This window comes from Balaenoptera physalus (genome assembly GCF_965194825.1).
Source record: "Balaenoptera physalus genome assembly, chromosome: 3".
NCBI lineage: Eukaryota > Metazoa > Chordata > Mammalia > Artiodactyla > Balaenopteridae > Balaenoptera > Balaenoptera physalus.
In genome coordinates, this window is record NC_138890.1 from 86,124,014 (window position 1) to 86,138,065 (window position 14,052).

The following is a 14,052-nucleotide window of genomic DNA, read 5'->3' on the forward strand; positions in this document are numbered from 1 at the left end:
AAGGAGGGCAGTAAGCAGAACACACCATCCATAAGCATGCTTCACTGTTTAAGCAGGGTGTGTAAAAGCAAAGCCATCTATAGAAACACGGGCGGCAACAACAAAGACAATTGTTTAGCTGTGTGGTCTTGGACAAATGACTTGCCCTCTCTGAACTCTGTCATCCCAGTTTTACAGATGAGGAGATTTACAGGGCCTCCTTCAAGGCTGAGGATTGAACATGAGGATGCATGTAAATGCTCAACACAAAGTAAGTGAACAAAGCATGTTAGTTACGATATGCAGCCTCCCTTTGAACTAGAACTCTCTGCCAAATTACGAAATAGAAATCCCAACTCATAACTCCTACCTTATCTTTGTCTACTTAATTACCTTTACTTTACAAACGATTATGTGACCAGGTTTGAACAGAGGTAATGCAATTTATTTTAAGATGCAGTGTGACACCACCGGGACCTTTCCGCTGTATATGACTGCTTAGGTAAGTCAAAACACTTTCTAAATTGCTGGTTTACTCCTCCAGGCTCTGAGGACCGTGCCCTGGAGCCAGCTTATCAAGGGGGCAGCCAGGCTGTGATGAGTAGGGTTTGAAAACAAAAGAAAAGTGCGTTTTGATGAAGGGAATACTCCTGTTTTCTTAAGTGGAGATCGGCAAATATACTGCAGCAAACTCTGTATATAAAATCCAGCTCAAGAAAACCTCTGGGTTGCTAATGCAAGTTTGTAAATATAGCAGGCATAACGAAATGGCTGCTTTTTAATGATTTCCTATGATGGTGTTTATAAATGGTAGCTTTTTTCCCTACTGAGGCGATTCAATTGGCAAATGGCACAGGAGTAAGAAGAGGCAGCCAACCAGTTCCAATGAACACGCAGGGGCGGGGCTCGGCTGGGGCCTTAATCAGCTCCTCCTCCTTGCCGTCCCGGTGCCTGCCCTCCACGGGGACCTGGCAGGTACCGGCCGTGCCCACAGCACTCTCCTCCTGCCCTCTGCTCTTTGCTTGCATCGTTCCCACTTATCCCGCAGCTTTCTGCTTAGATGTGACTTATGGCCACGTCTTCTGATGCTCCCACTTGAGGGTGTCGCTAGGGGCCCCTGTCCACCTCCTTTTGTGGTCCCGCTGCCAGTCATTCCCTGTTTCCTTTGCATCCTCCAAAGAACCGTGAGCTCCAGGATGGTGTTCACTGTTACTCGCATATCTGGGAGCCTCCTACGAGCGGGCACTGTTACTTGGGTAAACAGGAGAGCCGAAGTACCTGCCTGCATGGAACCGGCATTCTAGTGCAAGAGACTGATAAAGACTGGTGATACGTATATAAGGAAATAAATGCAAACACGGGGTATCATCGGGTAGTGCTAAGTGCTGTGAAGAAAAATGAAGCAGGGATGGGAAGGGAGTGCCTGCAGTGTGAGAGTGAGTGACAGCGCCAGGACTCTACCAGGGGGTTGGGGAAGGCCTGTGATGAGAGGACAGCTGACTGACATGCATCAGAGAGGCACGCGTGGATGCAGAGACCCTGAGGCCAGAGAGGCTGGTCAGGTCTGAGGGACAGCAAGGAGGCCGGTGTGGCCAGAGCTGGGAAGAAAACAAGGAGAGTTGGGGAGGGACTTCCCTGGTGGCGCAGTGGTTAAGAATCCGCCTGTCAATGCAGGGGACGCAGGTTCGAGCCCTGGTCCGGGAAGATCCCACATGCCGCGGAGCAACTAAGCCCGTGCGCCACAGCTACTGAGCCTGCGCTCTACAGCCCGCGAGCCACAGCGACTGAGCCCGTGCGCCTAGAGCCTGTGCTCCACAAGAGAAGCCACGGCAATGAGAAGCCTGTGCACCGCAACGAAGAGTAGCCCCCGCTCGCCGCAACTAGAGAAAGCCTGTGCGCAGCAACGAAGACCCAACACAGCCAAAAATAAATAAAATAAAATTAATTTAAAAAAAAAAGAAAGGAAGAGTTGGGGAGGATGAGGCCTGAGGTGGGGATGCCCAGGTTCTGGGGGCCCTGCAGGCCAGGGTAAGGAGCGGGGATGTCACGCTGGGGGTGAGGGATTTGAGCGTGGGAGCAGAGTGATCCGACGGCAGGTTCTGGGTCTCACGTGCCCAGTCTCCAGCACAGCTCCCGGTGAGCTGCTGCACAGATGAATGAAGGCCTCCTACTGTGGACAGAGAACTTACACAGGCATCGGGCAGAGAGGGTCCCTTCCCCCCAGGAGCCCAGCCTTGTCAGGAATGATACTACCGCCAGTTATAATGAACATGTATTTTCACTGAGGGAAAAGATGAAAATAAACAATTAGGGGAAACAAAGCCAGCTCACAGTGCAGACAAGCAGACACTGGCTCCTGTGCGGGCAGCCGGGGCTACAGATGCTCCCTCACAGCTGGAACCCGGAGATGCCCCGCAGTGAAGATGCCCCGCCCACTTGACTGGGGTTTGCCCTCCATTCCCCCAGCTTATTGGATTAAGAAATTTTGTTGGAGTGTGGGTCACTTGCTTCATTTCATAAAAAACAATTTCAGAGAAATGAATGGAGGGATCCGTGTAGGAATGTCTCTTTGCAGTGATCAGAAACTTCTCGGCTGCTCTCACTCGTCTGACTGCCTAAGGCTGGAAGGCAGAGTCCAGAAGCTCGGGGCCACTAGGGTTAGAGGTTATGATGCTGGTATAGCTGAGCCCTTTGGACTTGGGCCCATGGCTGGGCTGATCGCAGGGGTTTGGGTGTGTTGTGACTTAAGGCCCAGGGTCTGGGTTCAGGTTAGCGTGAGGGAAGCCGTCTCAGCCTAAAGCCAAGGCCCCAGGCCTGGGAGGTATCCCTACTCCTCAACCCATTTCTGTCTGGCTCAAGCTGGTATCAGTATACAGCTCTCAGTGACTTTGACGTAGCTAAATCCATCTTATCCGGCCTTAGCAGCAATCCATCCTGCTGACCCCTTCTTCCTTATTAGAGCCTTCTCTGCCCCACTGGCTGGTGGGCAGGGCTCTCCTCACTTCCTTCTTACAGCTTCAGCTGATTGACTGGTTTGATGGATTGGGTGACTGCTTCCCTCCTTCATTCAAACAAGTATCTCTGAACACATACTGTGTGCCAGGCCATGCGGTGGGCTCTGGAGAGATACTAGTAGATAAAACAAACATGCTTCTGCTCAGTGGGGTTTGGCGGGAGCATCAGCCAAGCAAAGAAATGCAAATACATTGCTTGAAATTTCAGTGTGATGTAAGAAGGAAACCAATGGGGCAGCGAGAGTCAGCACAGGCACCTGCACAGACTGGGGCTCATGAGATGCTTTGGGAGGAGGTGCATTTAAACCGAGACTGAAGAGCTGAGAGGTGCATCCCTGCCGTGAGCTGCTGCTGAGTCTCCTCTTCAGCGGGTGGCCCCCTAGGCTTGGTCTGCAGTTCTCGCTCTTCACATCGACTTCCATTGCTTCAGTAACTATCTGCAAACAGCCTGATGTCTCCCAGCTGCCTTCTTCAGCCAGACCTTTACTGGCTTATTTATACCTACTGCCTTCCCAACATCTCCACCCAGATACCTCCAGATGCCTGAAACGTATGCCCAAACAAAATACAAGATCTCTACCCTACTCGACCCTCCCCCAAGCAAAACAAAATACAATTCAGAGCAAAACCACCTGGTCCTTTTCCCTTGCTTTCATATTGGTGATTGGCCCTACTGTCTATCCACTGTGCGAACGAGACACTTATGGGAGATCCCCACATGCCTACTTCCTCCTTCACCCTGTTACTGATCCTTTAGCAGATCCTGCCGACTTTCTACACCCATCTGCTTTTCCACACCTCAACTGCCACCACCCTAATCCTAGCAACAATTTTGCCCACCTAGACTTTTGCAGTGGTTTCCTAGCTGGCCTCCCCCATTCACTCTTGATCCACTGATTCTTTCTCTTCACCACAGAGTAACTGATTCAAAATGCAAATTCGATCATTTCATTCCCCCGACCCCCAATTATTAAGATCATTCAGTGGTTTCTTGTGGGTCTTTGAATAAAGGTCAGACTCTCTAACATGGTCTATAAGATCTTGCATGATCTGACTCCTGCCTACCTCTCCAAGCCTCCATCTCACACCTCTGTGCCCTCCACACAGGGTGATCTTTTCTCACCGCCTTGAATACATCTCTCCCTTCTCCCCTGAATGCCGTTTCCTCTTTTATGTACTCAATTCCTACTTATCCTCCGGATCTCAGCTCAAATGTTACTTCCTAGAGGAGCTATCCTGGAAATCCTAAACTGAATCCCTTTGACACACTGTCATGGTACTATGTTCTTGGTGTTACAGCACATATATAGGTTGATAATTAAACATAAGTGTTTAATATTTGATTAAAGTCTCTCTCCCCAACGAAATTTTGAGTTCTATTGTAAATCGTACTATACTTTCTCTTCCTTCTCCTCGTTGTTTTCTCATCACTCCCCTGTGCATGAACATTTCCTAAGATATAGCGCCTCTCCCCATTTTGACTCCACACCCTTTCAACCATAGGGATCTCCTTACCTTATAACTTCAAAGCCTTTATCCTCAACCCCAATCTCTGCAGAGATCTAGTTAAGCATCTCCAAGTAGACCAGAGGTTTTGCAACCTTTCGACTGCAACCCATAGTTGGAACATTTCACTTGGCAACTTTCAACATATACACATCCAACAAATACGTTTCATGAAACAATACTGTCATTCTACTTTTTTCCTATTTGATTTCATTTAAAAAATATTTTATTTTTTCATATAATTTCAAGACCCATTAATGGGTCACAACCTGTAGTTTAAAACACACCATACCAACACACTGTGCCAGGTATTTCCACATGGACATTTCTCTACAACCTCAGACATAATATATCTGTTTCCCAACTCATTTCTCAACCAAGCTTCCTTACTAAGGAACATAATCATTCTCTTCGTCATTCAGGATGAACATGTTAAGTCATTTTGGATTCCTCCTTACCCCAAAGTTGCTGAAACCTATTGGTTCTTCCACTGCGACATGTCGCTACTTACTCCATCCTTTCCATTCCTGCCATCTCAGCTCAGATTTTACTGTAACTTGGAACACTGCCACAGCCTTTTTAACTGGTTCCCAACTTCCAGAATTTTCAAGCAGAAGGTGATGTATATTTGAATCACAAGGCAGAAAGGGAATTCAGCTCTTTGGTTCCATTCTGACCAGCAAAGGAGTATGTAAAGACCTGAAAAGGATGTGCCTTCATCTACTCAATAAGCTCCTTGACTAATTACATTTTAATTCCAGCTGCCTTATGTTTCTAAAGTTCCGATTACAATCCAGAAACCGAACACCGGCTTTGTGGTAATGGCAGGCAGACTCACCCACGTCCGCAGTGACCATGGTGGACTGGTTTTCAGGGATGGAGACAGAGGTCTGGTCTTGGTCCACGCTGCGGGAGTCCTCGTTGACCTCGTGCTGGCTCTGGCTGAGTTCCGATCGCAGTTCTGAGTACTCATCCTCCTCCCTGAGAAGAAAAAGGAAGTCAGCCTCCACTGACAGAGACGGAAGACAAATCCCTAGAGAGTATGTCTTCTAAGGACAAGATAAAGACACTCAGAAAGAAAACAGACAGGTCTCCTCTCCGGGCCACATGGCTCAGGATTCCTCTCAGACCAAATAGATGGGCACATCTACGGTCAGCGCTTGAAACTGAAAGTTTGCTTCTGTGTCAACATGCATACCTATACACCAAACAAGATTCATCTATCAGCCTACCAGAAACTCTTCCCTTTCGAAGATTTCCTCAAGAAATTAGATGTCTTCACCCCCTCAAATTCCGAGGTGAAAAAGAACTGGGACTACCAGCACTGAGGCCACGGTGAGCGGAAGCATCAAAAGTCTGGTGAACAGGAGTGGCTCAGACCGTCACCAGCAGGGTCCCACTGGTGGGCTTCCTTGTGGGAAGAGGACATAAGGAGTACTGAGGCTGCAGCGACTGGAAAACCTCATGTGTGCAGATCAAAACCAATGCTCCGAGAAGTACATGGGTCAGCATGTCTGAGAAATATCACACTTAGTTTCTCTAAAGGAAGTAAATGGAGTTAGGGGATAGCAAAGGAGGATGGGGTGAGGAGAAGAATGGAATCAGTGAGAGCGAAAATACCACACGATGGTCTGTTTCCTCCAATGTGCATTTGCTAGCAGGAAGACAACATTGAAATGCAGCCGTGTTTCATCTGCACAAGCACACCCCACCGCCTTCTCAGCCTCTCATGGATCCCTCACAACCTCTGGTCTCTGAATTAGCTATGGGCAAGCTAAGAAAACTCAAAATTGTAATATCTATTTCAAAGCACACGCAGACCTTCTCCCCACACCACCACAAACACCACACACACACTGGATACAGAAATGGAGAGAGCAAAAATTAGCCCTCTTTGAAGCATTTATTTTGCAAGTAAGCCAGAAAAGAAAATTGTCAAGGGATTTAACTCTGAGGTTGGAAAGTCCACAGGTGTGTCTGCTCAGCCCCAGGGGGAGGGTGTCTGTGAAGAAAGGAAGGAAGAGAAGAAATTCTCTCAACCTGGCATTCACTTCAAGTTGCTGACAACCAGGGGTGGGGTGGGCAGAATGTCCACAGTTTTGGGTGGACCCAGATGGTGAGTGGTGTTCATTGGAACTTGGGGAAGAGGCAACTGCCATTTGAAGCTGGGGAGACACATCTATATTAGAGAAATGGGAAGAACTCTCCAGAGTTCTTGGTTCTCTCAAGAAATCAACATCCTCTCAGGGAAGGAATTCAGCTGAGCCCCTGCTTTATAAAGTATTTCTAAGAAGAGCCACACAGAAATCTGGGAAGACTTTAAACAGACATAAAACCCCCAGACAGTCAAAATATGAATCAGAATGGGACTGGTGAAGGCAAAAAATATAGGTTAACGTTCTATGAATAAGTTAATTATTAGACATCTGCAAAGTCAACAATAATTAGGTTTAGGAAAGAAAACAATTAAAAAGTACTCTTAAGAGTCACCTTTTTGGTCTAGAGGGTAATTGTGCCCTGATACATCAGCTCTCCTTTCAATCAGCAGTTAAAACCGTGATTTTAGTTAAGGGGAGATTTTGTGTATGATGAATAAATTATCTTTGTTGCATGGCCAATGTAATCAGCTTCAGCTTGGCTGAGACTGTTTTCCAGCCAAAAAAGCCAGATAAGCGCTGCTGCTGTATCTCTGGTACAAACGGCATTTGAAAAATCTTTCATAGTCACCTTCAACCCTCTTGGCTTGGCAGGTCCCAAAACACATAATGCCTGCCAAATCTCCTGCTTTGTAAAAATTACTTTATTAGGATGGATTTTATAAAGGAGTGAATAGGGAAGGGGTGGGAGAAGGAAGCTGTTGAGGGAAACATTCCTTACTGAGGTCAGAGCACAGACTGAAGAATGATACCACACTAGAAATGTCACCTTAGGCAGAAGGCTTTCAGTGTCATGAAATGCAAACTAAGGATCCTCATTCAAGGTATTTGAGCACCAAAACAAGGATAGGATGGCAAAAGCCAAACAGATGCTGTCTTCTGGGAGTCAAATGTGTTCACAACAAATTCTAACCTAAGAAGGATGCTCTGGGTGGACACAGGAGGAGCATCTGGGGCTGCAGGTGCGCAGTGACCAGGGAAGACTTCCTGGATGGAGAAGCACTGAAGATGAGTCTAAAGGCGAGCAGATTGTAGACAGGTCACGAGGGTGCAAGGGCACACGCAGAGACTCAGAGGAGCCCGTGAACGTGGACATGGACATGTGGAGCTTGGGATAGAGGTTCGGGATAGCTGAAACCAAAATGGGGTGCAGGTTGCAACCATGTGGCTGGAGTAGCACTCAGGCCACTTGCTGAGTGGACAATTTTGATCAGAAGGAGAATTGATTGTATTGAAGGAGGCAAATAATCAGGGTTAGATGGCAGAAATAAAGGAAAAAAATGTGTGAAATCGAGGAATTCAGAGGAAGGAGTAAGTATTGCTGAGAACTTTTATGGAAACATAAAATAAGCAGCAGGGAAGTGCAGATGGTCTGTGTTTTTGACCTCACAGGGAGAGGCTGAGGTGAGAACATACCATCCATGGTTAAGGTTCCCCCTTATGGTAATCATAACGAAGGTTACCGTGCAAAACAACACGAGCAAACAACGTGAACAGTAGTTAGAGGTAGAAAGCAGCCTTGTGAGAAGATCACGTGCATTTCTGTGTCCCCAAAAATGAGGCATTAAAAGGTTAAACTGAACCTAAACATGAGAAAGTTTGTGCAACCCTGTTTCTCCAGCTGACTTGGTAAAAAATCTTGGAGTTGCGTATCTTCGTCACCTCCTGAACATCCTTATTGGCATGGTTCCTGAAAGGAGGTTGGAATCTGGGACTGGAAAGTGACAAAAGCCAGTGGTCTCCGGGCCCTTTGTAAGCTGACAGTCAATCTGGGACTGCAGCATTTGCAGAAGACTGATGCTGGAGGGTCTCTCTCTACTGTTTTATTCAGAAGCATTGGTCCATCCAGAGAAATGGAACAAGAAGTCAGAAACACCTTGCTGATCCGTGGCAGTTTTACAAAGGCAAGAATTTGAGGTGTGTTTTTAAGGCTGCTCTGAGCAGCAGGGCGTCACCTAGCTGGTCAAGGTGTCTAGCAAATGACACAGCATCGGCATCTCAAAGTGACTTTATTGTTTGCTTCCTTCCATGGTGTATATGGTAACTTTTGGTAAGTGACATCTTATTTCTTCGGGGAAAAAAATGCCTCCTCCAAGAACACTAACTGCTAATGCTGGTGAAGAAAAGGAAGAAAATATGAAAAGGTCCAAGAAGTGATCAATTTAAGTCAAAAAAACAGAAGCTTTGATAAACTGATAAATGTTGCTAATTGTATGCTACTGTGGCAGTTTCCTAATTATGGAATTACAAAGTTCTGAGGTGTTTTTCTTTGGAACATAAAGGATCATCTTACAGGATTCTAAATGTACATTATTTCATTTACTTCGAAGCATCTGTGAAGTGCTTCCACGTTGCTTAGTTTAGAGTTGCAATGATTAATGCTCCTTACTAGCTTAACAACAAAAAAACCCAAAAACGCTCCTAAGGGGGCAGGGATTAGATTGTACACACATCTACGTAACTAGCAGAGGCAGACAAGTCACAGACTGGCAGACTGGAAGGGATCTTGGTGATCATCTAAGACAGGATCAATACCTTTGTTTTACAGATAAGACCACTGAAGCTTCCAGAGGCTAAGCGACTTACCTAAGACTATACAACCAGTTAGCACAGCCTAATTCCTAAATTTAGTACCAACAAAACAATAATATGATAGCCTAAAGAAAAGATTCTTTCTCATTATTAGCTAGGGGTGAAATGATCTAATTAGAAAAGGAAAAAGTCAATGAAAGTATAATTCTTATCATGCTTTCCAGATCTTGAGCTGAAGTACTATGGAATCAGCAGCAGTTGATAAGAATATTACCTCAGTAGCAGTCTCTATACTTGTTTTATTTTGGGGTGCACATTCATGCCCTGTCACTGGATTGGAGTGATTGGTGAACAAGACCCAGAAGAACATCTGCCTGCCTTGGTAACTGTCAGTCAACTATGTCCAGCTCACCCAGTCTACCTGAGTTTGTGGTTTGTCTTTTGAAACACATTCTGTCTCTCTTGCAATTAAAGGCCGACTTGCCCTGAAATGGTCATCATTCTTTTGAAGTACAAAGATTTTTTTTAGATACAAGGAGGAAAGGTATTCCTTTCAGTTCTCTTAGAGGAGCTATAGCAGGAAATAAGTGATGAGTAAGTACCTCTTCTTATTTTTCCATATAGTACAGAGGAAGTTCAGACTCATCTAGGAATCTTATGGTGAATAACTGAACAAATGGGACTCTGAAATGCTCTCCTATGTATGTAATAATCCATCCTTGTCATCAATGAGTACCAGTTTTAACAAGGTCTGATATAAGATCCATATTCAAAAACTTCAAATAGTGAACAAGGTTGGAATATGTACCACATAGGAAGACAGAGAGAAAGCTACCTTATCTTTCTGGGTTTCATTTTTTGTTTCATTATATTCTACTCTTTAGGCCAGAAGTTAATCAGAACAACATGTTTTACTGGGAAAGAAAGAGGTTTTGGTTACACTGTTTGAGATGCAGCAACATGAAGATGGATAGACAGATGTACCACACAGGCCCAAGCGTGGGCCTGAAGATCAGGAGAAAGGTCGGGCGCATAGCATCGGCACGAGATTTTAGCGAATGGATTATGTTAGAGTAGAAGGAGGCTTTGGATACTATCTCAGTCACTAAATGAGGAGCATTTTGCAGACAAAGAAGCAGAAATGTCAAGTGCCAATGTCAATGTGACACGAATAGGAGAGGTCAGTGCTTTAGGGCTGCAGCCATCCTGGTGAAAGGCATGGGGGAGAGTCCAGGGTAAGAGCCAAGGCTGAAGATGGATCTTAGGGACAGAGGAGAAGACCTAGGACATAAAGGGCCATGGAGGTTTGAGAAGAGTACACCAGTTGGGAAGGAGGATTTAGGGTTAAATGCTGCAAAAAAGGGCCAGAAACAAGAAAAAGGTCACCGGATTTTTCAGTTAAGAAATCATTGGTGATTTTAAAAAAAGTGTCTTAGCTTATGCTGCTGTAACAAAGTACCATAGACAAGCTTAAACAACAGGAATTTATTTTCTCATAGTTTTAGACTTTGGTCGGCAGTCCAAAATCAAGGGGCCAGCATGGTTGGTTTCTGGTAAGGGCTCTCTTCCCGGCTTACAGATGGTTGCCTTCTCACTGCGTCCTCACATGGCAGGGAGAGAGCTGGAGAGCAAGCGAGCTCTCTGCCATCTCTTTTTATAAGGACACTCACTAATCCTATCATGTGGTCTCCATCTGCATGACCTCGACTAAACCGAATGACCTCCCAAAGGGCCCCATCTCTAAACACTGTCATATCGAGGGGTTCACCATGAACTGGAGGTGGGGGCACAATTCAGTACATAGCAGAAGGAGCTTTGGCAAACTTGGGGTCAGAAGCCAGACAGCTGTGGGCTAACAAGCAAATGGGAAATGAAGTAGAAATCATGAACTACTCATGAGAGTTGGCAGTGAAAGGTTGATGTTATGAGAGCAGCTTTTGGGAAAAGAAAATAATCTCCTTGGGAAACAAAAGATCTCATGTTTAATTTGCTTAGACATCTTTTTTCCTCCCCCAGATCCAAAGTGAGCTACTGACGTATTTTTCCATTTTACCCATCCCATTATATAATCCCCCCAAGTCAGATGAGCGTCAAAAAAAAGCCACAACATACAGTTAAGTGAAAAAGCACATATTACAAAACAGTGTGCGCTATATGACCTAATTTGTTTAAAATATTCATGAATAAAAAATTTTTAGAAGGCCATAAATACAAACTGTTCAGTGTTTATTCCAAGCAGATGAGATTTAGGACGCATTAGGCAGGGTTCAGTTAGGAAAACAAACTCTTCTGGGTGTTTCAAGTAGGATTTAATTTAGGTAGTTTCGTGCTTACAAAACCATCGGAGGGAAGGACTGGAGAAGAGAAGGGTGGGTGGAGGCCACCCGGGGCTGTCAGATTTGCCATCAGAGCTGTGGTCCCCTCTAGGATGAGGAAATTGCTGCCACCTTCACACCTGCCCACAGCTCCAGGGTCAGGCCAGTCAATGCAGGACCTCATGTTCACCAAAGCCTGTATGTCAGCTGCCACCATTATGGCCTGAGGGACAATGGCTCCCACCTCCTTTCAGCCTTCCAGATCCAGGTGAATGCATCTCACTGGCAGAACCAAAACTGTATCCCAGAGCCCAGCTGTTAAGGGAGTTTGGGAAGTAGTCCCCAGGGTCAATCTTCTTTGATTTGGGGGAGAGTAGAGAGAAGGAGGGGGAATGGTACCAGGTGCCAGACAACATCCATCATGCTGTCTACAGTACTGTCTACAACATCCATCCATACTACTGTCTTCGGCTACTTGACAACCATACACATCCTCTCACACATACTTAAATTTCCAAATTGCAATAGCAATGACATCAAGCTTCGGTAACCATCCCTCGTTCAAATGTAAATGTACTCACCTTCTCATCAAAATGGGAGACCCAAAGTCCCATCGGTAATTATATCCATTGTTAGGTGAGCCTTCCTCTTCTAGTTTAATGACAAATTCACCTTGGCATCACATAGCCTAACTATTAAATGCTAAGCTTCACCAATACCAACTCACCTTATATAACAGGAGAAAGTAAGAGAATAAAAAGGAAATGGCATATATACATAAAAAAGCAAGAAATTATGCAGTCTAGTCATCCTGGAGACTCCGTGATCAATTAGCCATTATCAAAAATCTCTACGGGTCGAATCATTTTGATTCCTACTGCAGTCCTGTGGACCAGTACAACAGCCAAGCCCACACTGACTCCAGTAGTGAAGTGGCATCAAAGACCCCATTTTAATGACATCAGCTCCCACCCAACATTCCCGACTCCCATGGCCTCCAGACTCCTATGTTATACTAGGGAAGTTCTGGCATTTCAACATTATTTAATGTAATCCTCCAATGACTCTAGTTTTCATTTAATCAAACTGCTGGAGCTAACACACCAAATCCAGAATGACTGATAGGAACAGTTGTATAAATAAATTCATCATCAATCTAACACTATATTCCTCCCTCCCTGGTCTAGAACACTTAGGCCCTAACCCTATACATATTCTTCTCAAGTTTCTGTGAATATAAATGAATAAAATCTTATAAATCTCTTACATATTTTAACTGTATCTTCCAAGGTTGGATTTTCTACTTATCCCCCTGGGGCATGATTGAATTTGGCTACTTTTAGGCCTAAAGATAAAGAGGAATGGAGTAGCGGTGAGGTATGAATGTATCTGGTACCCTCTACCTGGGATCAGATTGCTACAGAGTCTCCAAACAAGGTAGGACTAACTTTATCAGACCGGGAGTGGGACTGCTTCTGCTGGAGGGGAAATTCAGTGGCGTTTGCAGGCTCTAGGTATTTTGATTCATTTGAATCTACCCAAATGTGTCCATTTAGATTCTCACCATTTCATCTTTTCCTATCAGTGCTTAACCTTTAACCTAAGAGATCTGATGTGGCTTTGAATTCAACTTATGTTGGAATTCAGCAACCTGCAGTGTCTGATTCTTCACTACGGTAGCCCTGTGGCTATAAAAGATGGGAGAGTCTTCTAGGGCAGTCACAGAAGGTCCCTGGTTCTCTGATTGTGACCTGAGAAAAAAAATTTAAACTATGAGACTGTCATATCTTTTTCTTATGTAATTCAGGATGGCTTAAATGTGGATATATCATAAACCATTCCCTTATTGATGGTTTTTCAGCTTTTCCAATAAATTCTTAACTCAGGCCCGGATTGAAGTGACAAAAAAGTCTATAAGGTGTCAGGAATGTACCTGATTAGCATGACAATTCTCTACAGCCTGGATATGCCAGGGCAGTTAGAGTTTGTCCAAGGCATTTGGCTCCTCCTGCACTGGGTCTATTATAGCATCTCAGGACCTGAGAGCAAACCAATTTCCTGGAGTGATGGAGGCTGGGAGATGCCTTAGCTACTAGAGCTCAGAGGACAAGAAGAGCCTTGCCTTACTGGCCCACATGTCTGCTAGTCTTCCAGCCTTGCAGGGAGTCCCCACCTCGAGGAGGGCCTAGCGCATTTACATACTGAAAACTGGCAGAATTTAATGTGACATCTGTACAGATGCAATCTCCCTTTAAATAAAAGGCACCGATAAATGTTTATGCTCAAGAAGCTCACTGTATTTTAACAGGAAGCAGTTTGGCCATTATATTCAATTTAAACATCCTGAAATTGAGTTTTCTAGGTGATGCGTGATGCATTTTTTTCACAACTCACTGAGTCCATTTGCCTTCATCTTCTCAAGTGTTTAAAAGTGCAGCATGTTTTAATGGAAATTACAAATTTGCCAGTGTACTCTGTCAGCCTCCTTAAAGTCTGCTATAATCATTTCTTTGGGCTGAAAATTCTCCTCTGCTCTTCTAACCTACAATC

At 45.0% G+C, this 14,052-nt stretch overlaps 1 protein-coding gene across 3 annotated transcripts in view; it reads right to left on the bottom strand.

Moving 5' to 3' along the window:
* MCC (MCC regulator of WNT signaling pathway) overlaps positions 1-14,052 on the bottom strand; it is a gene marked incomplete at its 5' end in the record, with an annotated part of 425,634 nt that overhangs the window by 91,559 nt on the left and 320,023 nt on the right. For all 3 annotated transcript variants that reach the window (XM_082455726.1, XM_082455728.1, XM_082455727.1), the window contains one exon: positions 5,338-5,480. In XM_082455726.1, coding sequence (XP_082311852.1) covers positions 5,338-5,480 — 143 coding nt within the window. The remainder of the gene's footprint in view (positions 1-5,337; positions 5,481-14,052) is intronic.